The sequence below is a fragment of the Pygoscelis adeliae genome, unplaced genomic scaffold, assembly GCF_000699105.1.
Source record: "Pygoscelis adeliae isolate BGI_AS28 unplaced genomic scaffold, ASM69910v1 Scaffold36, whole genome shotgun sequence".
Taxonomy (NCBI): domain Eukaryota; kingdom Metazoa; phylum Chordata; class Aves; order Sphenisciformes; family Spheniscidae; genus Pygoscelis; species Pygoscelis adeliae.
The window spans coordinates 1196433-1223039 of NW_008824934.1; the positions used below are offsets into that span (position 1 = coordinate 1196433).

General features: G+C 44.5%; 3 protein-coding genes across 5 annotated transcripts in view; 1 reads left to right on the top strand and 2 right to left on the bottom strand.

Moving 5' to 3' along the window:
- The first annotated feature begins 178 nt into the window (after positions 1 to 178).
- CPSF3L (cleavage and polyadenylation specific factor 3-like) lies at positions 179 to 13488 on the top strand. Its single transcript, XM_009325168.1, has 17 exons — positions 179 to 359; positions 1281 to 1378; positions 2402 to 2475; positions 2691 to 2919; positions 3041 to 3139; positions 3238 to 3272; positions 3970 to 4108; positions 5764 to 5828; positions 6497 to 6686; positions 7383 to 7466; positions 8020 to 8109; positions 8699 to 8861; positions 9682 to 9789; positions 10419 to 10480; positions 11401 to 11543; positions 12294 to 12423; positions 13286 to 13488. Exons 1-17 carry the CDS (start codon positions 332 to 334, stop codon positions 13349 to 13351), a joined length of 1803 nt encoding a protein of 600 aa, XP_009323443.1. The 5' UTR covers positions 179 to 331; the 3' UTR covers positions 13352 to 13488.
- On the bottom strand, positions 10624 to 22772 carry LOC103917946 (lysophosphatidic acid receptor 6-like). Of its 2 annotated transcripts, XR_663656.1 has the most exons (5): positions 21925 to 22772; positions 20727 to 20874; positions 16228 to 17490; positions 15085 to 15400; positions 10624 to 10950 (listed from the first exon to the last, which is right to left on the bottom strand). XR_663656.1 is itself a non-coding variant. In XM_009325167.1 (4 exons), exon 3 carries the CDS (start codon positions 17297 to 17299, stop codon positions 16238 to 16240), a length of 1062 nt encoding a protein of 353 aa, XP_009323442.1. In that variant the 5' UTR covers positions 17300 to 17490; positions 20727 to 20874; positions 21925 to 22772; the 3' UTR covers positions 14533 to 15400; positions 16228 to 16237. The 2 variants fall into 2 exon arrangements, 1 of the variants encoding a protein (XP_009323442.1); XM_009325167.1 differs by lacking the exon at positions 10624 to 10950 and having other exon boundaries at positions 14533 to 15400.
- A 245-nt stretch (positions 22773 to 23017) lies between these two features.
- PUSL1 (pseudouridylate synthase-like 1) overlaps positions 23018 to 26607 on the bottom strand; it is a 29172-nt gene continuing 25582 nt past the window's right edge. For both annotated transcript variants that reach the window (XM_009325170.1, XM_009325169.1), the window contains exons 7-8: positions 24220 to 24382; positions 23018 to 23162 (exon numbers count right to left, since the gene is read on the bottom strand). In XM_009325170.1, the coding sequence (XP_009323445.1) occupies positions 23131 to 23162; positions 24220 to 24382 (195 nt within the window). In that variant the 3' untranslated portion in view covers positions 23018 to 23130. The remainder of the gene's footprint in view (positions 23163 to 24219; positions 24383 to 26607) is intronic.

Below are 26607 nucleotides of genomic sequence, written 5' to 3' on the forward strand. Positions count from 1 at the left end.
AGCAGGAGCCCTTCCCCTGCCTTCCCATCGGCGGGACGCCCGCAGCGCGGTCCGTGCTCCCTGGTGCCTAGCGGTGGTGATGATTGTCGAAGCCGAGCGGGCCTGAGCTCCCAGGAGTTGTTAATCATCCACGTGTTGATCCGAGTTGTGTTTTCTGACTGTCTTCCCTCTAGGAAGGAGTTGGGCCTCTGCTTAAGTCTTCTGCCTGATGCCGACAAATCGTTGAAATGGCGGCTGTAAAAACGGCTAAATCTTCTCTGCTTTTTGTGGTCTCCATTAGACTGTTTGTGAAATAATTTACCATGCAGTTTGAGATTTAGAGTTCGTTAAAATGCCTGAAATAAAAGTCACTCCCTTGGGTAAGTCCAATCTAAAATCACCCTGAAATAGAAACACTGAAAATCTTTGGAATTTAGAATTCAAAGTAGTGTGCGTTAGACCGCTGGAGCCATACGTGCCTTTCTGTGCCACAAAAACTGCTCGTGGTGGTACACTGCAATATGTGTTACAGCTGCGCAGCATCCGAACTTGGTTCTTGTCAGTATGTCATTGTCCTCCTTTTGTCTCTCAAGCGAGTAAGACTCGAACAGTCCGACAGCTCTATTTTGATTAGAGGATTCATTAATACGTACTGGTAAAGGCGTTGTAGTATTGTACAGTATAGATAATTAGTTCACTTAACAGTGCTAAAGATCCACGGGAAGCAAATTTTTCTCGTTTTTTGTTTTGGTTTTTTTGTGGGTTGCACAGAGATGCGTTTATGTACTGAGAGGGCAGAGGATGTGCCGAGCAGGAGAACTGTTTTATCCTGATGCATAGTTTTCTGGCTCGGAATGGACTTGACTAGAACTTAATGAAGGTCTGTGCTTTCACTGAGAGGCAGAATACTTGGGGAGGTGCAGAGCCCTGGGAACTTTGAGTTCCATGCTAATGCTTTCCAGATAAGAGATTATTTTGCTCTTACTTGAAACTGTGTAGCTGCGATTGCACAGCAGCGAGCAGAGAACAAAGGAAAAAAAAGGGTTTGGACGCAGTGCTGTATTTACTGCAGTTTTGCAGCTGCAGCTGGAAGGTCTTCGCATGAGCTCAGGGAATGGGGTAAGTCAGTTCACATTTGCTTACCCTCTAACAGATCTGCTTGCTTGGAGGAAAGGATGTAGTCTTTTCCTGCATCAGAGAAGGGCTGGGAAGTTTGTACGGACCTTTAAATGCCTTTCTTTTGAAGTGATTGTAAATATTCCCAGAGACGTCTTACTTGTCTTTCTCTTGCTTGGGTCCAGGAGCTGGCCAGGATGTGGGGCGCAGCTGTATCCTTGTGTCTATTGCTGGGAAAAACGTAATGCTTGACTGTGGGATGCACATGGGCTACAACGATGATGTGAGTACAGTGGAGAAGCCTCAATGTTGCGTAGAGATGCCTTCAAGGTGCATCTGCCTGGCGTTTCCCAGCAGGGCTCCTGGTTCATTGTTCCGCTCCGTTCCCTTTTATTTGAACGTTGCCTGACTCGTCTTACATGACGTATGGGTAATATGAGCTGGGCGTGCGTTATTTGGCACAGGTATCAGCTACTGCTGGAGCTGGAGCATGGCAGAAAACAAACTACTATTGCCCCTTCAAAATCTTGCCTTCCTGTGCAAGAGGTGCGTCTCCTCGAGTATTCCTGCTATGTGAAGTGCCACCGTCCAGCCATCCTTTCCCTGGGTTGTGGACTCAAAAAAAATATTAAGCAAGCTGTGAATGCTTTGTTCCTGGTGGTTTTGGTCTTTCTGTTCTTCACATGGGCAGGTGTCTTTTATGCTTTAAAGCATTAATCCCATCATTGGCTAGACTGCTCTTGACATGATGCTTGGTTTTGGGCAGTTAATTACTTGTGAGATCTGCACCATGCGTCTCTGATGCTTTAGAGAGCGAGCTAGGAAATACTCCTGATGTTTGGTGACCTGATACTAGTAGGAAAAGAATAATGCCAAAATACTCTCTAAGATAGAAAGAGTTAAAGCGTGATACAGAGCAAATGTGCCATTACAGAAAAGGTTTTGAGGCTTTCTGCCTTAATGCCTGTGGGTAAGCTAAAACGCATTGGTCAGCTGTTTTACTTTGAAGATAAACTTGGCTGTAATTTTATTTATTTGCAAGATCAGTTTCCCTGTTTCTCCTCTGGCAGCCCTCCTGTCCTTTTTCTCTTTGACTCTGCCTATAAATGCAGGTGTTGCCTGCAGCTCTTACCCTATTGCTGACACTAGTGTGGTCTGGTGCCTTACCGCAGTTTTGCCTCGAGGTGGATTACAGCACGTTTCCAGTGTTTCAGGTCGTTCACACCGTTGTTTTGTTGGATTGGTAATGTAATATTAACTGGCTTGCTTTCGTAATGGATAGCCTCTTTTTTTCATGCCTTTGCAGAGACGCTTTCCTGACTTTTCTTACATCACTCAGAACGGAAGGCTGACTGACTTTCTAGACTGTGTGATCATCAGGTGAGAAAGCGTCCTTCCTTGTCACAGGTCAAATGGGAAACAGGAAAGCTTTGTATACTGTCCCTAGCAACCCAAACACGTTGTAAGTCCATCATTCATATTTTGGCTAGTTCCTCTATGTCACGCAGTGCTTTAAAAATCTGAAGCAAGATCTGAGAACCAGGCAAGCTAGATTCCTGTGCAGCATCTCCTTTATCATTTGTGTCTTTCTGCAGCCACTTTCATTTGGACCATTGTGGAGCTTTACCGTATTTCAGTGAAATGGTCGGTTACGATGGGCCCATTTACATGACACATCCTACCAAGGCCATCTGTCCCATCCTCCTGGAGGACTATAGGAAAATAACTGTAGATAAGAAAGGGGAAACTAACTTCTTCACTTCCCAAATGATTAAAGACTGTATGAAAAAAGTGGTTGCTGTGCATCTTCACCAGACAGTTCAGGTAAATGATCATTCCTGCATGCTCTTGGATCAGACCAACTGGATTGCTGCAGAAGGCAGAGCAATTATTATTATTTTTTTTCAAATGTTTGCACTACTGCAGTGTTTGCCTGTTCATGCAGGTGGATGAGGAGCTGGAGATCAAGGCATACTATGCAGGCCATGTGCTAGGAGCAGCCATGTTCCAGATTAAGGTTGGATGCGAGTCAGTTGTGTACACTGTAAGTATGCACAACAATATCTATAGATGCCTACATCTCCTTCTAATAGCCTGTCCCGTTACCTCGAGAATATTAATGGATTTCTCTTCTTCCGTTAGGGTGATTATAACATGACACCAGACAGACATTTAGGGTAAGTAGGAAGCCGAGTTTCTATGAGTTGTATGTATTTCTGACAGGAAGATTTTAGCACAGCTTCTGTTAATGCTAGGGGCTTATCAGCATTGATTCCTTGTTAGGAGGATGGAACATTTAACGATGTCTTTGCTGGAAAGATAAATGCAATTTTGAATTATGAGAATGAACAGATTTACATTGATTTCTTCCAGACAGACCTTAATGTAATCTTTTGTATATTAGTCTATTTTTAAGGCTGCGTAATAATTGGACTTCCATGATTGAAATATTTTATTGTTGTGGTATCTTTAAATGTATTTACTTTCTAAGAGAGAGCCAATCACAAACTTTAACGTTAATTTTATTTGTACTGGCATATATGAGAGATTTATAATATCCATGCTATTTAGAATAACATTTTAATGCATTTAAAACAAGTAATAGACTGGAGAAGAATTGCTTTTCAAAATCTGTAGTCTCTGTTCCGAGCTGGATTAATTTAAAGAAAGCATGGCCTGCCAAGAGAGGAGTCCTGATGCTGCCACAGGACTCCTGGGTGACTTTGGGCAAGTCGATACACATCTGTGTACCTGTTTTCCTATCTGCAAATGGAGACAGTGACATTCTCCACCCATCTTTGAGACCTGCAGATCAGAAATGCCAGATACCATCCCTTAGGTTGATTGGCTTTTTTAAAATTCCTTTTGTTTTAGTGCTGCCTGGATTGATAAGTGTCGCCCAGATTTATTAATAAGTGAATCCACCTATGCCACAACTATCAGAGATTCCAAACGCTGCAGAGAAAGAGACTTCCTGAAGAAAGTTCACGAGACTGTAGAAAGAGGAGGGAAGGTACGGCATTTTGATAATCTAAGTGACGGGTTTTTCCTCTGTGAAGCTCTTGTTGGCTCTGTACTGCTGTGCAACGATTAACTCAGGCACCTATGTGTGACCACTACATGAAACCGAAGGCATTTTTATATTCCTCCGTCTGTACTTTAAAAGAGAGAATATTAAACACTTAAACTGTGCCAAGAAGAAAACCAAACTATGAGTTAATGAGACAGTAAGGGAAATGCTATGCTTACAGTCTGCAAAATTAACTTGGTTTGCATCTTGTATACTGAAGCATCGTCTTAGTCATGTAAATTAAGAACCTGAGACTGACTTTCAATTACTGCTTTTGAACTCGATGAGGAATTATTTCCAGTGTAGCCAGGGATGTCTGTTCAGTTTCCTACTTCGTGCTGTTCAGCACTGTGCTGTTACCATAAAACCCCTCCAAGTGCATGGAAGGCATGTGCTTACCATACCATAAATGATGCTTCAGTGCCTTGTTTGTGGCTTTCACTTGCCTGGCTGTTTTGCTTGGGTAAGCCTGTTCCAGTCCAGTGTGATTTGATGTGAACAACTTCAGCTGGCCACAAAGCACGTGGAACATACGATGATAGCATCGTAATATGGGTGTTAGTTGTATCAGTCCATTATTATTTTAGAATTCCAGTCTTTGCTGTTTCTTGGAGCTTAGTCCCTATCTCTGCTAATATAAAACTTTTTTTTTGAGATTCTGTTTTTCATTAACGCCACTTCTAGAGCACGCCTAGGGAAAGGCATCCTAAAAAGAGACATTTTAACCCCTCAGAAAATGGAACTAGAAGTGGAAATTTGGAACACAGGAAAGTTTTACTGATTTCACTGTAGCTAAGGATCTGGTTGTAGGTTCCTAGGACTTAGTTTATTTAACTGGATTAAATGGAAAGTTAGTCTGGCTGTTAATTGTACATGTAGAACTTGGACTGCATTTTGGTTAAAAGTTATAGTAGTTTGTCACCTGAGACCTCAAGCCCTGTATTTTATTTACTGTTCTTGTCTTAGTAGGGGCAAAATGTAGGCTTGCTTGTGGAAAAGAGGGTGAGTCTCTTGGTAATGGATGTGGTTTGCTAAACAGTTCCATTAAGAAGCAGATGACGGCTTTCCCACTGAATCTGGAAAACAAATGAGTAGCGGTAAACTCTTTGCTGCCAAGTGACAGCACCTAACTGAAGAAAACATCGGAGATCAAAAAAGCTGTATGTTCTTTCCTCCAGTGTTGCCTTAATTTGGGAGGGGAGGAAGGTCATAATTACCCCAGCACAAAGCGATCAAGGACAGAAACACTCATCTTAGTGTCCATTTCCATAAATCATGCCAGAATTGTTGCTCTCAACAACTTGTTTTCATATTATCCAGGAGAGAACAGAACTGAATATATTCACAAGCACCACGCTCTGCCAGAGACTTTCCTCAGTACGTACAAATTGAGGTCTTAGCCAAGCAGATAGGCGCTTGTCAAATATCAGTGCCTTTCATTCCGAAACTGCAGAACGTGTTCCTGTGGAAAGAAAGGTCAGCAAAAGAATCTCAGAAAGCGAGAGGGAACTGAGGGACTTGTTCAGAAATGGTAACGCTACAGTGCCGTTTACATGCTGTTTGGGTTTCACCAACTGTAAATCATACCTCAATTGCAGGTTCTTATCCCAGTTTTTGCCCTTGGACGTGCCCAGGAACTTTGCATTTTATTGGAAACTTTCTGGTGAGTGCAGTCTCTTCTGTGCGTGTACCACCTCCTTTTTGTCCTCCTCCTGTTGTGGTCCTGGCAGGTTTCTATGATTCTTTCGTGTCTGTTTAGTACAAGTATTCTCATTAGTGTTCCTCTGCATGTCGGCCCATGCCAGCAGTTGCGGAATTACTTCTTTCTGTGTATTTCCCAGTGTTCCTGACTCTAAGCAGTAAACTAACCGTTTTCTTATTCAGAGGCATTCTCCACTCCTCCCCCAAACACTCAGGATCAACCATCCTTTAAAAAATTTGATTGCATCTGTGCCACATTGTAAAACTGTTTTTCATGGGAGGGGGAGGAGGGATGAACAAGTATTAAACTTAGGTATAAGCATTGTGTGGAGATGTTTTTGATGGTACTAAATGATACTGATGTTAATTATTTCCCATAGCAGACTGATTAATATTTGTAATGGAAGGAAGTTGTCTGTAGTGGGTGAGAAGGAGAATTGGACTAAAGCCTACTTTGTAGTAAGTTAATGCATAGTAATGTAGCATTGTCATAATACTGATTTGTAGCTCTTTGAGAGCAGGGTAGGCACAAAAAATCTTTGGAGACTACATAGGTTTATGGACTTTCAGCATAGATAGCCAGGATCCTAATTTGGCCCTCACAGGTATCTGGAACGCTTCTTTCCACAGGGAAAGAATGAACTTGAAGGCTCCAATTTATTTTTCCACGGGACTGACGGAGAAGGCCAATCATTATTACAAGCTCTTCATCACCTGGACTAATCAGAAAATTCGGAAAACATTTGTGCAGAGGAACATGTTTGAATTCAAACACATCAAAGCATTTGATCGGGCCTTTGCAGACAATCCGGGGCCGATGGTAGGTGGGCGTTAACAAGGTAACAGAGCAGATGTGTAGTGTCAGGGAGCTATTTTTGTACCACTCTGTTCCTGGCTAAGGCAAACAGGCAGTCTGCAAAAGCTAAACATCCTCAACCCCATTAATACCAGCATCCCATCTAAAACCCTTTTGTGGCCAGGCCATCTGAATGCTTTTATCTGTATAACTGTTAAAGATCATTCTATCTTTATTTCAGTAAAGGTAAAATGCCCAGAGAAAATAAAAAAAAAAATTGATTTTGTGTTCATATAATCTATACCTCAGACCTGATTCAAACCATAACTTTTACAGTATATTCTTTTGACTTAAGTCAGGAGATGGATCTTTTACAACACAGTCTCTTATTGCCGGTTTGATTTCTGACTGGTTTATTAGGCAGTAGCTGAAAGAGGAATCTGTCAAGCATGATAGTACCGTTATAAAACCATTCAAAGTTGTTATCAGACACTATGGTTGCTCACAAAAATTTCCTAAAACAGTAGTTCAACTTATGTAAAAATTAGACAAGGTGGGAAAAATAAGATAGCAAAAGTCCTCATTAGAGCTTTGATGTAGTCAGCGTGCACTAATGTGTATTAGTGGATACTCTGTCCAGTTTTAGGATATTTATATATTATAAGTAACGGAAAAAAACCTGATTTCTGTGGTGATTCTTGGCATATTTTTGAATTCCAGGTTGTGTTTGCAACCCCTGGTATGCTTCATGCAGGACAGTCCCTTCAGATCTTCAGGAAATGGGCAGGGAATGAAAAGAATATGGTAAGAAATTCTGTTTCCTTGAGTGATGTTTTGTGTTAATGTGATAGTGGTACTGATATAGTCGTAAGAACAAAGGTTGCAGGAAAGCTTTTCCTGAGCATCTGGGGTTAAACGACACGAGTCCTCTAGTGAACCAACGCAGGGCAGAGCTCTTTCAAGCTCTGAATTTTCTTTGCTATGTGTGACAGGGCAAGCAGAGGAGGTACGTTTCAGAAAGGAGGTTGTGGGAGATTTTATTTTCAGAAGCGCTGTCATTAATTTGAAGCTGTTTCAAAGACGTTTGTAACTAGCATTAGTTCTTATTTAGTGGTGTGTAGATTTCAGCAGTTTGCTTTCTAATTTCATTTTCGTGTGTGTTCCGGAGTTGGGTGTTCACCAGACAAGCTGCAGAACAAAGCAAGCAGCTTTCCAGTGAAGGATGGTAGTATGCAAGACTGGAAGAACACAAACTTACATCAGCGTTTTGCATTTGTGGCTGTATCTGTGTTAACAACAGCCATGCTACGAACAGTCCGTGTGCAGAGTTTGTAGGTTTTTCTGGTTTCCTTCTCAGGTCATCATGCCAGGCTACTGTGTGCAGGGAACTGTGGGCCATAAGATTCTGAGTGGACAGCGCAAGCTGGAAATGGAAGGAAGACAAATAGTAAGTTCTGTATTCAAGAAGGAGGATCACTTGGGGGAAGTTCTTCAGAACATTAGGTGGTGGTTAGACACCATGTACTTGTAATGGGAGTATGTGGCATACAACATTGAAAATACCCGAGTAAGATTTTCTTTGGGGTTGGACTAGGTTTTTTTTTCCCCCCTTTGCATTGGCAAGTGTGTCTTTTTCTGCCTTAGACTTTGTCAGGGGCATATTTATAATGTTTAATAATGAGGCACCATTAGTCAGATAGGTAAAAATGATACATTTTTAGGCAGATGGGGATATTAAAACTGATACAAAATGTCCTTAAGTATTGATTTGTTTTGGCCAATGTGTGACAAGTATTGTGCTCTGAAATTGAGCAGTTTGATCCTGTAAGTTACTGAAAGCTTTTCTGTACAGCATCATATTCAGTCTCTGCTGATAAGCAGCTCTCTCTCCAACCTCATTTTCCAATTCAGGTGTTCTGCTTCCTTCTTTAAACTAAATGCGGAGGCGTCTGGGTCTGTTTGTGTGTGTTATACGAGCTGTAGTGAGCCAAAGCAGTTCCTGATTCACAAAGCCCATGCTTTCTGCTCCCCCACAGCTGGAAGTAAAGATGCAGGTGGAGTACATGTCCTTCAGTGCCCATGCGGATGCCAAGGGAATAATGCAGCTGATTCGCCAGGCTGAGCCGCGAAATGTTCTCCTGGTCCACGGTGAAGCAAAGAAAATGGAGTTTCTGAAGCAGAAAATAGAACAGGAATTTCGTACGTATAGTGTTTGGTACTGAAGAGGGAATGGCAGTAGAAGGAAGGCATTGAAGCTCACATACTTAATCCACTGGACCTCAGCGTGTAGAGTAAGGCGTACTGTAATTTACAGGACCAGTCACCCTCAAGAAACTAGTATCCGTAACGTATCTTACTTAACACGTTAAGCCCATTTAGTTTTAATGCCCATTTGGACTTGAAGTAAAAGTGGTTTTGATATGTCTGTATTGTTATAGTTCAGCACTTACTGAATTTATATTTCTTTAGACTCCTAGAAGAAGCCAAGGCAGGCAGGGTACATCTGAAATTGTAAGTTAGCAACTTCAGTTGCTAACAGGGAATGAGCTCCAGAAAAAAAAAAAAATTAATTCCTTGGAAACAGCTGACTTTTAAATGATGAGTGGAGAAAGCACAGAATTCACATTGGCTGGTTACTTACTGTCTGCAGATTTTGACATCAGAGTGCAGGCAGTTTTGTTGCAGTCTGTTTTCTTTTTACCCCTCACAAGGAGTTAAGGATAGCTGGGCTAGTAGGTATTGCCCCCTTGGGGTTTTGATGGTTCTGGTGAGGTTGTTAGTCTTAAGTCTGAGCAGCAGTTCTTACTTTTCAGCCTCTTTCAAATCCCCCTGGTATTAAGTTTCAGCAGATTGCTCTTAAACTTCACTTCCCGTCCTGAACAGCTGCAGTAGGCTTCTGCCAAAATCACAGCACCATCTACTCTAGGGATGCTTGCACGCTGCTTGTGGGTGAAATGACAGTCTGGGATTGGAAACGCTGCTGCAGCAGTCCTTCTGACACTGGGTGTTTACCTTGCAGATGTCAACTGTTACATGCCTGCAAATGGAGAGACCACAACAATATTCACCAATCCCAGCATTCCAGTGGACATATCCCTGGGACTCTTGAAGAGAGAAACAGCAATAGGTGACACATTTTCAACCAAGAATTTAATCTTTTGGGCCCCTGCCACTGTGTTGTATAGTACTTGCCTAAGGTGGAAACAGTGGTGCAGGGCCATTTGTAGCAATGGTGACTTAGAGCAGCGCTTCCTGTAAAAGAACAGGTTTTGTGAGCATTTAGTGGTTGGGAGGGCTTCCTGTGAAATGTAGTGGCTACTAAGCTGTGAAAGTATATTCAACAACGTTTAAAAACACACACACACATTCTACCTTGTTTGCTACTCATCGCCCATTCACTGTGAAAACAAAGTCCATGAATGCTTTTACTAGCTAGGTCTGTGAAAACTGGAATTACTTTTATAAACCAAATTTAAGAAAAATCTAAAACCTCTCAAATCAGGAAGCAATACGGGAAGAGGAGCAGTTGTTCTGTATTACTAAGCATGGTTTCTTACGTGTCTAGAGCACCGATAACGGTTTAAGCACCATGCACTTTAACAGACAGGAGAACAGAGATGTAAAATCTTTGTCTCTGAACCTCAGCAGGGACTCAGAAATCCAATCTGTGAAGTCCTATAGCAGTTGTCTTGTGTGAAAAATAAGCACATCACCATTAAACCACATCATCTTTCTCTTCTGTTGGCCTTGGTTTAGGTCTCTTACCAGATGTCAAGAAGCCAAAGCTAATGCATGGCACATTAATTATGAAGGATAACGTAAGTAAAAAAGTTCTTATGTTTGTCTTGTATCCTCTGAATGAGTGTGGTGTTACAGTTCATAAGTGAGGTCTGGGTGAACAAGGAACTAAAATAAAGGTAAGCAGTCTTAGTTTCTTGGAAAGAGCCCAGTAACAGCATACCTGGGAAGATTAATCTGTAAGACAGACTCTTCAGAGTCTCTTCAGCTTGTCAGTTGTCTTGACTGATAGTCTTCACTAGTCCCACAATTTCAGCATTAGTGTCTTGCTGTTCACGAGCAGGGTGTTGTGGAGGTAGGATTTCTACTGGTCAGTCTCATGAATGCTCACGGACGAAGTCACAGGAAATGGATACATTTGAAGAGCTGCTTCTGCTCAAAGTCCGTTTTTTGCCCCGGACCCCTGCAGCCTACTGGGTGCAGCTACAGCCGTTCTGAGGAGGCTGTGGTTTTCAGCCTGTGAATCCAAGGTGTTTCTGATTCACTGTGCCTGTAAAAATCAGAAGAATCAAGACGCAGCCTGTTGTTGGTAGACCTCAGTTTGTTGGACAAGGATGGAAAGGTGCCAAGGGAGGAGTTCTTACTCTGTAACCTGATGTTTCTATTTAAACAAATCATTCCCCCTGATAAAGAGGTTAAACCAACTTCCATTCAGAGAACAACTTTAATTTTGGGAAATAAAGAATTGGTATGATAATTTAAGTGGACACTTTGCCACCATCTTACCTCTACCTTTGCTGTCCGTCATATGCTCATGCCTAGCTGCTACTGCTTGCTGAAATGTGCCGAGACATTTCAGAGATTGAAAAGGAATGATCTTACCTGCTGGAGTTCTGCAGTGATGAACACACACCTGTGTGCAGCTGACCACAGAGGAGGAATAAAACTTCAGAAAGTGCAAAGAAATGGCTTACAGTGGATTTGTACTTTTCCTCTGCAGAGCTTCCGTCTGGTTTCTCCCGAGCAGGCTTTGAAGGAGCTGGGCCTTGCAGAACATCAACTGCGTTTCACCTGCCGTGTTCACATCCAGGATCCGCGGAAAGAACATGAGACAGTGCTTCGTGTATATAACCATCTCAAAGGGTAAGTCCGTGCCTAGCTGTGTTTGCTTTTTTCTCCCCTAGGGATGGTCTTGAGCTTGTAACTCTTAATGTAGGTAGTACAAGTGCCCTCTCCTTTCTGCCCTTCCAGACCAGCCCCAGAGAGTTATTAAGAGAAAATTCTCTGCAGCCCAGAACACACAACTGCTCTAGATTTCAGTCTGCATAGCTAACAAAGCCAGAGCAGTGGTTACGCTGCAGTAGCAGAGGTTGGTAATCAGCCTACAAGCTCATGGTCTTTGCCAAGGTAGAGCAGACCACCTGAAATCTTTGTTCCTGTTGCTTTGCTGCTGTCGCTACTGCTTCTAGCTGAAGTTAGTACAATTGTTTGGAGTGAGATCATCAAGCATAGGGTCGAGACACCTCTTAAAGCTATTCAAAAGCTAGCAGCAGATGTATCTTAAAAGCTATTTTCTTCCTAGAGGCAGCTGGTCGATTCTGTGAGTAGTCCTTTGCCCAGATGAACAGGGTTCAGACTGGAGCTATAGCTATCATGAAAGCCAGGAAATTCTGTAGGAAATCCTACATGATTAATATAAGCACCAAAATAAGCAAGCTATGAATCAGCCCCATTCTCCCTTCCTTGGGCAGTGGGCGCTGGCTCAGAGACACAGCTAAAAGTAGCAACGACATGCTGGTGTTGGGGATTCAAAGATAGAGGGGGTGTCCCACCCTTCGGCTTGTATGCAGGTCCCATCCAAAATAAATGGCCTACCATCTTCTCTCTTACCAGGGTCCTGAAAGATTATTCAGTGCAGCATCTCCCTGATGGTTCTATAACAGTAGAGTCCATTCTTATCCAAGCCACAGCACACTCGGAGGATCAAGGAACCAAAGTTCTGCTCGTATCCTGGACTTACCAGGTAGGAATACTTGAAAACCTACTTTTCAAGCAACTCTGATGTTAACTCCTTACAGTCCAAGACTGTCCTATGATGTGGGTTGCTATTGTAAGGGTGAGTCTTCATCACTCTGTTTTTGAGGTAGTTTGACTGGAAGAAGATGAGGTGAGTCACGGCCCTCTTCTTTACCGTTTTAGGTTTAGTAGAAATCCTTTTACAGGAGCTTTACTGAGTCAGTTTTCTCTGGGACCACTGAATTCAAGACAGCTGATCTGGAGTAATTACACTTAGTACAGTTACAATTAATTACAATTATGTTTGTCTTTTGAGGACACTGTGCTATCCAACTTCTAAACTCTCAGCTGTGTCACTACTGCAGTACAGAGTGTGGAGGTATTTTGTATTGTATTTCTTAGATGTAAAACTTCAAACAAGAAGCAGAAAGCTAGCTAACACAAAATTGTGTAAGATTAGACATAGCTGTCATGTTTTCTTCCTTTCAAAGTGTACTTTCTATGGCTGTATTTTTAAACGCTTTCTTTACAGCAAGGAAATGCCTTCTTGAGGGCAAAGCAAAAAAACCCCAGAACAATGGTTCTTTATTCTTTGCTTTCAAGAAAAATGGTCATTTTCCTCAAGACACCTCAGGTCCAGACACCTACTTTGACAAATGCAAGTTTGACACCGATATTTTGAAAGAACACCCAGAAGTGCATTTGTGCTAACTGGGTTTGTTTCCATTTTTGAACACTGCTAACATTGGATTTTGCTGGGTCCAAGAACTATTTCAGTCTATTTCTAGGTACCAGAGTCGAATTTAGTGCCCCAGATGGAAAGTGAAGTGGAAGATTGCTTTCATCCTGTTTCTCTTTATTCTCTCTAGGATGAAGAACTGGGCAGCTACCTCACATCCCTTCTGAAAAAAGGACTGCCGCAGAGTACATCGTGAACAGAGCAGCAGGCACAGTGGCGTTTCAGAGAGATTTAGATTTTATTTTGTTTACAATTGTCAGTGTGTTTTTCTGGTTTTGTTTTAATAAAGGAATTACAGTGTTTCTCCAATTACAGCAGTGACAGTGTATACCGTTCAGCAGTACTGCGATCTTCTCCTATTGGAAACCTGCCCGGGGAGTCATTACAGCCTGTTTTTAGAGAATCCTGAGGAACAAGCTTTGAGTTGCTTACGCAATAAGGTAAAAGATACTCAGCATTCTTCCCCTCACACAGCTCATTTTCCTTAAAACCTCCGCAGTCCTGTTCTCTACTACAGTAATTTTCTGTGCAGTATCTACGCTTTCGGTTTGTCCCCCAAAATAAGTAGAAGCAACAGCCATGCACTGACCTAATTCCTGGACCCTCTGCTTGGGAGGAAAGAGCTCACTTGCGTCAGGTTTGTGAACAGGGGGATTCCCTGACTTGTCAATAAAGGGGGACCAGCCCTACATGATGCTAATGTGGGTAGATAAACGCAAGCCTGAGGGGTCAGAACAAGGAGCTTGCAGAGCTTCACAACTAAAATGCAAAGTGTAAGTATAATGGAGGCAAGAGTATAAAGCCCTAAACGTGCGATTTACCCAGCAGCGTAACTTTTTCTTATTACCCATACTTCCCTCAATGACAGCTGACAAGCCTGCAAAGAAAGCTGCACTCTGGAGGGAGTCTCCAATGAAAATTTTTCTTCCTCTGTCCAGAACATAAAAATTGTGCTTAGTGGGAGAGAACTCCGTGCCTGGGAGGTTTTTCCATAGCCTATAAATGGGACAAAAATAGCAGTGTCTCATGAAAGGTAAAAGATTAATTTTTCCTAATACTCCCTCAGAGGCTTCCTCATCTCCATTTTGCAAGGGTTTGCACTTGTCTTACCAAGCCCAGCTAAGCAGAGGAACACAGGAATCATTACTTTCAATATTTCAAAAAAGTTTGAGCAGGTTTTCTCACCGTTATTTAAAAAAAATTCCTCCAAGCTAAGAGCAAAAGACAGAAATGGAGAGGTCAGTGGCTGACCCGTCGTTAGTAATAGGTGTCCATCCAGCATGATTCAAACTGCACATGGCAATAACTAATTCAAGTCAGGCCCCTCCTAACAAACAAATGTAATACTGTGCCCACAAAAGCCATCGATTACAAAGCTTTAGCTCTATTATAATAATTTCAGATCTGCTCTTGGTTTGCTTGCTGCATACATCTCAGATTGCTACAGTGGTTTATTGATTGGCTTTAACTGATCCAATACGGCCTCCCAAATTCAAGACCCTTGCTTACCATCAGCATGCGTGGGTTTTTTCCACAAACCGAGACCCCAGTGCACCCCTACACCCATGCTTCTTATTTTCCAAACCTCTTGCCTCCTGTCCTTAACCACAGAGTAGACTGTGGCATCGGCTGCCATCAGAAAATTGGCTGAATATGGGCAGAAGGTGCAACATCCATTGTTGTGCAAAGAGAAGTTACTACATCATATAGAGACACACGATCGTTTATCTCCCCACACCATTCTGCCACAAGAATCCTACTCCCCCCCCCTCCTTTAAGGTCCGTGGCAGTTCTTGTTCCAAGTCCAATAGCACAGCACAACCCGGGAACCCCACCCACCTGCTGCGGTGTGCCAGGTCAACGCGTGACTTTTAGCCTGCATTTTGCACATTTGGAAATGGAAATACTGATTTTGCCAGTTAGGCACACCTTGTTCCCTGTTGAACAAGCCCCAGGACAACTTCTCTTCTGTTCTCATCTGCTCAGCAGCCTTGCACGCCTACAGGCCAAGAGCATATATGCACTTCATAAAGTCTGGGGGTGGCATGGGAAGGAACAGAACGGTGAGTCTGTATATCCGTTACCAAAAACCACATCCCGTTAATTGCTGGCTTTTAAGCAGGTTTGTCAGCCAGGCCGGTGGTTTTCTGGTGTCTCTGATGATAACCCACAAATGATAAACTCTCTCTACAGTCTCGTGTTTCACAGGGTGGAAAACGCAGCAGTCCTCAGCAGCTGTGTGGTTCTGTCAATATAAGAGAAAGATTGAAATAGGTCTGATAGATAGATACGTTTTGTCATACAATTACAATGACTGAAAAGAGAGCTTTGACATTTGAACAGGACGGCGCAGCCTAAGGAGCTGTGCCAGCTCCGACGGTAACTTCCCTCAATGACTGTGTGGCAAGAAGGGCCCCTTTACCACTGCTCCTGCACAGGGTTAACCGACTGATAAATACTTAGATCTATTTTCTAAACTTGCATTAAGAGATGTCCAGCTTGAATCCGTAGGCATGCAACGCTAGAAACCCTGTACCGAAATGCTCCTCAGGAAGCCAATCGATTGATTCACAAGAAGGGACGAGAAGCCCTTATTTGGCTGTGGAATGTAGGCAGAAAGCAGTTTGTGAACCCAGCTGGCTACAGTGTGCCCCCGGGGAGAAAACACAGGATCCCTCCAAAATAGGGAAAAGCCAAGCAGGACTGCCCTGATCCGCTCCGCTTTCCGCAGTTAGTGTCAGTTAGGAGGCTGGTTTCATTCAAGTAACCCTTCCCTGGGCTGTACTGCCTTCCAGAAGAGAGCCCCGTGTTCTCCTACCAACCCCAAAGTTAAACAAAAGGAGACCAAAAACATCGATGTACACGAACACAGCACGTTTCACCACGTGCTCTCTAGGACCGCCAGAGAATACAGCTCCCCCAAGTACCGTCCTGGTCGGCTAATAAAAATATATAGCTGTTAGCCACATCCCTCCAGCCTAGCCTTGACGTAACAACCGCTGTATGAAAGAACGGTAGGTTTCACAAGTTTGTTTTCAAAGACACAGTTGGAAAGATGAATACTGTACTTACTTTAAGTAGATCAGTTGAGTCCATCTCCGTGTTTTTTATTTCCATGTCTCTGTTGTAGTTTATAAACATAGGAGGACTCCCCAAATTTCTGGTCACTGATTGTGTACACCATTTTAGACCTGAATCTGAGCCTGAAGTTGAAGTGCCATCGCTTGCTGGAAGAGGTGAAGTAGTACAAGAGTGGGTTAAGGCAACAGTTGAAACTCACGAGGGCTAAGGTGACCCTTCGCATTTTGTAGATCAAGATGGTAAATGACTTATTCTGGATGACCCGGATTCTCATTAAAAAGTGGAGCAAGTGAGTGAGATGGTACGGGAGAAAGCACAAAGTACAAATGACCAAGATGATGTAGATGGTGCGCAGGGCCTTCCTCTTGTGAATGCTCTGTTTGATCTGGGAGATCCTCTTCGCAATGAGGGGGTAGCTGATCAGAATGATGGAAAATGGGATCACAAAACCAAAAATTAAGGCCAGGATGTTGTAAGGTGCCATGCGATAAGTCCAGCTACGCGTAGCAAAGTTCTCAAAACACACTGTCGTGTTCCTCGCACCACTGCTGTGGAGGGGGCCTCCAAGGATAAGTGGAACCATGACGCATAGAGCAACCACCCAAAGGACGGTGACCACCGCCACATAATGGATGACTTTGATCTGGACGTAAGTGAAGGGGTGCAACACTGCGATGTAGCGATCAACACAAATGCAGGTGAAAAAGGCAATGCTTAGATAGATATTGATATAGTACAGAGTCCCAGTTATCCTACAAGCCATGTCACCAAAGGTCCAATTGTTCCGATTCAGGTGGTAATGAATTTTAAAAGGCAACACACAAACAAACAAGGTGTCTACCAGAGCTAGGTTAATCATGTATACGTAGGAATGAGAAGCGTGCTTTACTTTGCAGGACAGGAGGTACAGAGCTAAGACATTTTCTGTCAGTCCCAGCACGAAGACAAGGCTGTAGATCACAGTAAACAAGGAATACTGGAAGTCTGCTTCCAAGCTGAATTCTGAACTGGCATTAGCAACTGTCTCACTGGAGACTCCTTCAGTCAAGGAAACATCTGCCATGATTGCTGGAGTGCAGGGATATCCGACACAGGGTAAAAGTCTTAAGCTATCCCTTACCTCAGGAGGTTCTTGAGTTTTATTTCACCTCAAGTGGGTAAGAGCTGAAGCTGCACAACTGAGCGATGTTCAGTCTGGTGAAGTCTGTGGCTCAGAGGTCTGCGCTTGGTATGTTTAGGTGGAAAGCAGTGTTGCTGTAAGGGAGAATAAATCATTTTAAACACAAGCATTTGAAGTTTACACAATAGACAGATTATTTACTGGCATTAAAATCATCACGAGATGACAATACTGAATTAACAGGTAGCGATGTCCTCCCCGTAAAAAAAAAACCAAACGAAAACCACGTAGAAGGCTATAGCTTTGGCTAAGGGTGGGCCAGCAATGGAAGCAGTACAGGAGAGCTTCAGCAGTGATACACCTTTGGAGGTCCTGTAATTAATTTCCCATTCCTAAGCCCTACCAGAATTCCTGTGTCTTTCTGAGAGATATATGATGTCATTATCCCGTCCTTAAAAAACTGCAGTGATGGATTGTGCAGGCTTCCCAGGAAAAAAGAGAAGCAGTAGTGGCAAAAATACAAGCAGGACTGCTTTTTCAGTTACTCGGTGTGACAGTTAACTCAGTCCTCTCTGTGACTGACCTGTTTTAACCTTGCTGCTGCAGTTTTATAAAGAGCATGCGTGGAACCTTCCTGTTAAAATTAAGAAATAGTATTTAAAGCACAGACCTGCAACAGGTAGCTGGCACCCATACCAAGGTGTAACCAAATCAAAGCAGCGGCACCATCCCCGCCCCCGTTTAGGCGTGGTTCAGGGTGGATCGTCAATAGCATAGGCGACAACTGTAACACGACAGCAGATGGAAGGGTTCAGCGCTTCAGACAAGATGGGCCAGGTCCCTTGTCCTAGGTCATCGTGAGACCTGATGATGTGCACGCAGACAATCCAAGAGAAACGGGTTTTTTCCATCCTTCCCACCCAGGCCTTTATACCTTAGTTGAAGTGCATATGCAGGTGGGAAGGCTCGGTGTAAGCTGGTGGGTGAATTTACAGCACCCTGAACCTACTCTGCAGGCACATGGCAGAGAGAAACCACCACTCGTCTCCGTTACAGAGGGAGCCTGAAGGACTAGTTGTGTGTTTGCAATATGGGAAAGCGGCGCTGTACCAGTAGGACTCCTCGTCTAGGTCCCTCACATCACGTAGCAATAAACTGCACTCCAGCAGTGCAGCTTCTCTCCGTCAAACATAAAAGAAATCTGAGTACCTAAGCCAAACATAGACACCCAAACAGAAGCCCTTAAAAGCAGCAGAGAAATTAAACCCAGCTACAGCATGCGCAACATTCATAAAGTTGAGCCATCAAAAGCGAAAAGATACAAAGGTCGTTGGGTACTTTCCAAAGGAAGCTCTGAATTCACACTTCCTCCCAATAGCTGTTTGTCTAACGAAGTCAAAAGCACCCAAGAAGATAACTGGAAGATTAAAAAATGGTTTCACTTTAAGTAGGTAAGCATACATACCTCCTTAAGTGGGTCTTTCACCTAATAGCAAAGGGTTTGTACACACACACACAGGAAAATCAATACAAAACCAGGCATGGCTAAGCCATAACTTTAAGCAGCATAGGACTTGAAACAACCTTTATATCTCAGAGTTTTGCCAGAGCAAGAGCCACCAAACATCTACCTTTTCTAGGTTCAAAGTACAGTGTCGCAACGGGGAAAGATAAGGCAGAGGCCGGTAAAATCGTTAAAGGGGCAGGACGGCAAAGGGGACCGATGAGCTACTGCTGCTCACAGGACAAGCGCAGTTAAGGACAGCCGTAGGCACTATCGGGTAGCGGCTCCAAAACAAGCAGAAGGAGTTTTTCCAAACAGCACATACATTGTCCCAAGATTCTGTAGAAGCTAGACACAAGAGTTTCTCTATGCTTAACGCTGACTGGCGGCTGTGAGATGGCAAAATGAGTCTTGCTAAAGGACTGCCTGAAACTGCTTCCACTCAGATCCCCGGCGGTATGGTTACAAGGCCCTGCCAGAGGCACAGAAGCTGCTTGCACCACGACACTACACTAATACCACTGGCTTTCAGCACCTGTAGTCTCACTTAATCCCCTCAATCCCTCCCCGTCTGCAAGAGGATCCCCCATTATGTCTTACATTCTTGGAGCGGACAGTGGGCAAAGCTGATACCTCAACTTGCTGGGAAGTAACAGGGAGCCTCTCACAGGGAGGCTCGTACCCGCTCGCGCTCACCAGCCCTAGATGTGGCCCATCAAGTAACGTGAACCCCTTTAAGCTCAACTACAGCAGAAGTAAGGAACGGTGGAAGGGGTGGGGGGAAATAATAAATCACTGACATGGAGTACTGTACGAGTCTTTTACAAGTTGGTCTTCTACCCAGTTCCAAACAGTTACATACGCACTGCCGGACCCCACCACGTACATCAATCTGTTTGAGTTATTTTCATTCCCTGTGAGAGGTAATAGAAGTGACAGAGTTTATGACTAAACTGTATTTTCCAAGTACACAGCCGCTTCCATCTCTTACAATAACGTACCATTTACTTATCTACCATTTTAAAAGTATGGAGTCTGATCAAATTCCACGTTCAGCTTTGCTTCCCCAGGGCTGTTTTGTCGTTTGGTTGGGTTTTTTGGGGGGGAAGGGAGGCTGTTATTTCTTCCAGACAACCAAAAAGCACCACTGAACTTCTGTTTCTGTACCAAGTTATTGGATTTACAAAAACACAGAAAAGCATACATCAACGTTTCCCCATTATTAGAAATGTTTTCGTAGAAAACCAAGCTCGAGTCTTTGAACACTGGTCAAGCGTTAAGTTTTCTGCTTTTAGTTTTAAAGCATCACATGTATTGGATGCCCAAATGGGATCAACTGAAAGAGCGAGTAATGCGACAACATAAAAAGGAAAAGGACGCTAAATACCCCTTGATAAAAACAACAAGTATTAACGATGGACACCAAAAAACCAATTCAGACTAGGAGTCTGTAAAAAAGTTCTCTACTGATGGTATCTTTTATGATGCTAAGAGAGCATGTTCTTTAAGTAAATGTCTTTAGGTTATTTTTAACAGTTGCTCTGGGATTTAAAAAACAAAGCAAAAACCCACAACAGTTCTTTGCCAACTGCAGGGTTAGCCAGTCAGTCTACTTCTAGACCACCGTCGGGATAGCTGAACCTGGGTTGCTCAGTTACTGGGTTTGATAACAAGCCCATAAGCGCAATAGGTTTTTATTGTAACCAGAAGTTGGGAAACATTTGCAGAACCATCAACAGCAGGTATTTTTGCACTGCAACTATTAAAAAAAAAAAAAAAAAAGCAGCAGCGATGCCTGAGCCTGCTTTTACAGGGTTTTCTGCCCTGTAAAGACTCATAATACGTTTAGTTAGAAAGTTAACTTACCAGAGCTCAGATCACCATCTCATGCAAAAGCCGCAGCCTCTCCAGAGTCCTCACAACTACGAGGTCACCGCTAAGCTCTTCTGCGTAGAGTTTTAACACCAGAGCAAACTGCCCTGCGAGACACCCTGCAGAGCTCTCCCACATTGCTCTACAGAGAGAAACCACAGGAAGCGAAGATGAAAAGCTGTCACTCGGATCCAAGACACAGCACTTGCCCCGCTAGCGAAGCGTCCTCCCACAGAACTGGGGAGAGAGCACAGCGCACAGCCAGGCACTAGTGCACGCTTTAGTTCTCTCCATCTATCCACTGTAAGAGGGAGGCACAATGCTCCCACCCAAAGCCACCCTTGATCACCTCCAGCCTGCCCGGCCCTCCAGTCCCCGCAGTCTGCAGAGCAAGACCAGCCTCTCTGAAACCTGGTACCAGTGCTTCAGTCTGAGACGCTTTGAAATGGGCCTGTAGCTGCACTCTCACTTCCCCTCAAAGCGGGGAAGAGCAAGACTTTGCTGCCATTCCTTTTCAGGCAAACCGCTGTCTAAAAACACATGGGCATGTCAGGGTTTGGAACACAGACGGACAAGCCCCACTGCTTGTGTTGAAAAATCACTGCAGCATGTTACAGCATCCCTGCCTTTGGGTACTTATCCAGCAAGGCTGTACCAGAAAAGCACAAACGGGTACCACACTAGCAACACAGCAGCTCCAGCTCTCCTTTCCACGGTAGAGACCCAGGACTCCTCCAAAGTTCTGTCATGGTCTTTGGAAATTAGTCCCCGAGGGAATAAAGCAGCCAGCAGTCAGCATGCTGCATGGGACGGGAGAGAGTAACCAGAAGCATCTCGCCTTTCCTTCCCATGCTATCAAAAGCAGGTCTCTGGCAAAACTGCTAGCTGGAACAGAGCGGGGAAGAGATGCGTCACTTCTCATGAGGGGACACCTAGACATGGGCTGTCCTCCTATTCCGTATCAGGACCACTCACTAACTCGATCCCCACTGCCAAAGGCAAGGGTGGCCTTAAGAGAGGTCAAAAAGAACTGCTGCCTCCCCCTCTGCCTACCTTGTGGCTCTTCACCATGCCGACAGAGAGTGGAAACTCTACAGTCTCTCAAAAGGTTATTAAGATTCTTCCTTTATTCATCTGAACGCAATAGTCTACATCACTTTGAACCGCCACATAACGGAGAACATTCTCTTACCAGATCAAGTGGGCTGTCTGCTCTGACAGACTGGCTTTCTCTGCAATTCTTCTCCTCCTCTCATGGACAATGGGGAGATTAATTGTGGTGGTGCCAGGCATCTCAGCTGCACGTTGCTTCACTGCAGGAGAGTGTTTAAACCAGGTATTGTCTCTTCTGTGAACTTCAGAAGTCAAAATTTTCATCCTCTTTCTTGTAACCTGGCACTCTAACAGTCATTTTATAACCAAAACAGACAGAGATTCTGGTGTCATTCATGAGGAAAAACCCCACAAGTTACCCAATTTGTATTTTATTGCTTGGGCAAGCTTGCAAAACCCGAGATTGGAGTGGTTTAGGGGGGCGGGGGGAAAAAAAAAAAAGAAAGAGTTCTCTCTGCACTATGATTCACAAGCCCTTAGGTCACTGACAGACCCGCTCTGCTGCACCAACAACTGTGGAAGAGCAGAAGGCAGCCACAAGCAAATCAGAGCCCAGCAACAGTGTGGCAGCCACCTTCGGGCGACAGAGCCTCCGCTGCCCAAAGTGCTTCATTTCACAATTAGGCTGACTCACTCATATAGTTGTTCCTGTGCTACTAGCCCAGGCTGTGACCATTAAAACAGGTTTTAAGTGACCTCAAAGGAACTTTGCATGCCACAGCCTAAGTGCAACAGACGTGGCTTTGTACCAGGGAACAGGATAATGTAAAAGCTACTACAGTTCTGTAAGAGAGTGACTGTTGATGAGGAGAGGAGACGGCGAGTACTTTCAAAGGCTGTTTCTGTAAGTCACTGCATCAGACAGTGACAGTTGTCCCTTGCACTATGCTGTACAAAGGCAGGGTTACAGAGCAGAGGGGCAGAGAGGAAATGCTACGTTCTCCTCCGTTCTAAGCCTGTATCCCTCCCACACACACCACAGAAGGAAAATAAAAAAGAAGGAAACCCAAAACACCCAAGCCCCACTCCTTCCTCCTCCTGGTTGAGAGACAGGCACCAGAATTTCAGAAAAAAGAAAAAAAAAGCAGTTATCTGAAAGCAGCATCGGGTCGCTCTTCCTTTCCCCTTGGCAGTCTCAGAGGGCAAGAACAAATGATAGGAAGATGCCTACAGTCACAGTCTATGATTTTTATTGAGACAAGACCGTGTATTGTGTAGAGAGCGCTTGGCAAACCTCCATCCACAACAACAGTCCTTTCAGACGTGGCTGTAGCTCATAGAGCTGCTATTCTCCTGGGGCAATTGTAGTGTCCAAATCTGAGAGGAAAAAGAGAAAACATTGATTTAGGGAAAAAGATGGCACTGAAACCACCTGAAAGCACTTAAAATCTGTGGTCTTCATTTCCCGTGTGGGCTCCCTCCCCACTGGCACAGGCAGCTCCACACCCAGCACTATTAGGAAAAGCACCATCCGAGAGGGCCAAAACCAGCAAGCAGCAGCTGCCTTTTCAAGGCCAGGCCAAGCGCTCAGAACTACACTCAAGCTCCTCGCACTGCTCTTTGTTGCTTCCCTTTCCCTTCTGTCTTCTTTAAGCCCCAGTGTGTGCGCCGCTGCTGCAGGAGAGAGCATGCTCTAAGCCCACCTGCAGCAGGTCTGCGGTCTGGCTGAGACAAGGCAGCCTGGAGGTGGTCTGCAGTGTGGTGGAAAGTCCTTTCTATCCACATTTCATGGGCACTGGATTAATCAGAGACAGATTAATCCTTGCAGTTTTAAATACCTGCTATCCCTAGCAGGGATGTCAAACTTCCATGACATCCATTTGCTATCTTCTGCAAATTTGCCCCCCCCGCCTTTTTTTTTTAAGCTACAAAACTTAAATAGCTCAGATCAGATGCTGTTAAATTAAGAGAGCCACCATATAAGCAAAAGGATGATCTGTTCCCTGTCCCCCAGTCCGTACAATCCTCTCAAAAATACCAAGGGAGAAGCGAGTGAACAGAAACGGGTCTGTAGGCACCTAGATACCACAGACGGTTTGGTCTCTATACATGGTCAGGGACAGAACAAGAGTTTATGAGAATTGAAAATATGATTCATGTGAGATCTCAAAGTCATCGTCAACACAACTTCTCTTTTACTACTCTGCAAGTAGGAGGAGGAAATCTACCAGGAAAAAAAACCACACGATTTTTCCATAGCAACTGCTGTAAACACCTCTACAGTCCGGGGCACTCACTGTGATGTGGGTGTCACTGGACAAAGCTGTGAGCCATAGGTCAGATGGCACATAAAGGAAGACCGTGGGTGTTACTGCTCCCTTCAGTATTAGATCTAACTCCTGCAAAAAGAATGCCATTCCCTGCATTCACCTACCTGCTTCATTATATTCCACTGATTTTAGAAAGAGTCCAGATGGCGGAGCCATGGCATTTGATGGAAAAGCCCGTGAATCTTTTATCTCCAGTAACTCCTTTATATGATGAGGTGTTAACTTTCCCTGCCCAACTGCAACTAGAGCCCCAACCATTCTTCGGACCTGGAAAAACAGAGAACACGGCTTAGGAGCTGCCCTTGTTAAACTTAAAGATATTAGGGGAAACTGTCCAGAGTCCTGCCCTCGTGCTCTCAGCAGTATTGTGCTGTGTAACAGCCCACAGTTACTACCGATGGCAAGTCGAGCTAGAAACCTAATCAGAGAGTTCAGTGCCTGTCACTCAGGAAAGAATGATATCACCATGATTTCTTAGTATGAGCCTGCTCCTGAATATAGGTACATCATTATTATTAAACCCATAGATCCCAGAAAGCCTAATTGCTCGTGTTCCTCTACTGTTCCTAGTACTATCAGTTGTTCCCAGTGCCAGGCACTTTGCTCCTAGTCCAGCCGGGTGTTAAGAAAGAAGCAAGCATCTCCCCACATAAAGAATGCCTCGACCCTTGTTTCAGGTGCCACTGAAGTATGCCAAGCCATGCCCCAGCCTCACCCATCAGGGTTCAAGCCAGTCCTGGCTGCCCCTTGTATGCCTTTGGTATCACATATCTCCAGGGAGCATTTCCAGTGCTCGCTTTATTTCTTCAGAAAGATCATACTCCCTTAGTCCCCGAGCACACCCCAGCAGTCACAGTCACCCCACAGCCTGTGGAGGAACGGTGTTCTTTGCACTTGTAGCAGGGTTTGCATGGGCTGCCTACGTTCTGCACTGATTGGGGTGACATGACAACATGCAGCAGCTAGGCTAGGCTTGTCTGCAACGTGCAGAGGCACAGGATCTTCTAGTGACCAAAGCTGGTGGTAGGGAAGGGAAAAGAACTAGCAAAATTACCTTTCTTCCTTTAAGTCTTCCCTCCCTACAACTAAAGACCTTAGTAAGAATGAGGTGAGAACCTGTAACACAACGATCTCCAGCTACACAGTACTACCTTGGAGCAAGGCTTGTTCTCATCGCACGTGGGAAGAAAGCTGAGCAGAGGATAGTGTCTGTTTCAGAAACAACAGCAGCACCCACACATCGGTCTGTGGCAGGAAGCTCACATGCTCGCTGGGAAAGCTGAGCTCACAGGTGGTTCTTAATACACAAGCAGCACTGTTTCCAGATGGGGGACTATGTAGGGGCTTACTTCTCTCTCAGAAAGCCAAAAGAGGAAAAAAAACCCAAGTAGGATAGCCCACAAGACAACATCCCCCCAGTGCAGCAAACTGGTATTTCAAACACCTCTGCATGTCACAACTCACCTTCCCTCCCTCCCCACTCAGAAATTCCAGACCTGGTGGGTTAGCACAAATTTCACACCACAGTGCTCACCTCCCACGTAAACACCCCTCACACTTCAGCATCCTCTTGGCTAAAGAACACCCTTTCCTTCTATATCCCCTGCGTGCTCTTCCAGGAGGGCCAAGACTTGTATCTGCCAATGCCACCTGCACACCAAACGCTAGTTCCCTATGACTAGCCAGCTCTTGCATCCCCGGGTGGTGGCTACATTTCTCTCCACCCCTTTCACAAGCTGAAGGCATCCTTCTGAAGGCAGAGTACTGACCACTAATCTTCCTGGTACTTCTTATGTCAAGGCAGCCTCGTGAAGCTGCTGTTGAGGAGTAACTGACAAGTAAGAGCCCCTTAACTTGTGCCAGAAGTACTCTCAGCAAGGCACTCCTAGAGAGACTTTGGTTATCCAGAGACGAGTATACAGGCAATTACCTACTTCCCATGGGCATCAGTAAAGCTTGTGCAAGAAACATCTGGGGATGGTTCAGGGAAACATCTGTTTCCCTGGGGAAACAAAGGATAAAGACAGAGCAGGACAGTCCTTTTCAGGCTTTTGTTCAGCAAGAGATAAAGCTCAAGGAAAGCTAGGCGAACAGCTTGTATGAACAGTCCCGTCATGAGAAATGCCTCTCTGAGGGGCAAGAAACAGCACAATGTAATGAACCTAAGCAGCCTGGTGGTGTCCAGCTAGGCAAGAGCTGAACCCCCTCCCAGAAGCTGCCAGCACTTTGCTTGGGCTTGCCCCTACTCATTTTCACAGGAGAGCTCACACGGCCTAAGGGAATGTGCCACAGATTTTCTGAGCCCGAGTCTTATTTGGCAAAGGAGCCACACTGAAACTCAGCCCTTGCCACGGGCTGATCACGAGCCACCGCACTGTCACCATTTCCTAGTCACTTTTCTCTGTCCGCACTGGACAAACTGTCCTCCAGTCTCAAATTTTACAAGCAACAGCAGTACCAGCCCACGTGGGGGAAACTGGTCGAGCAGACAA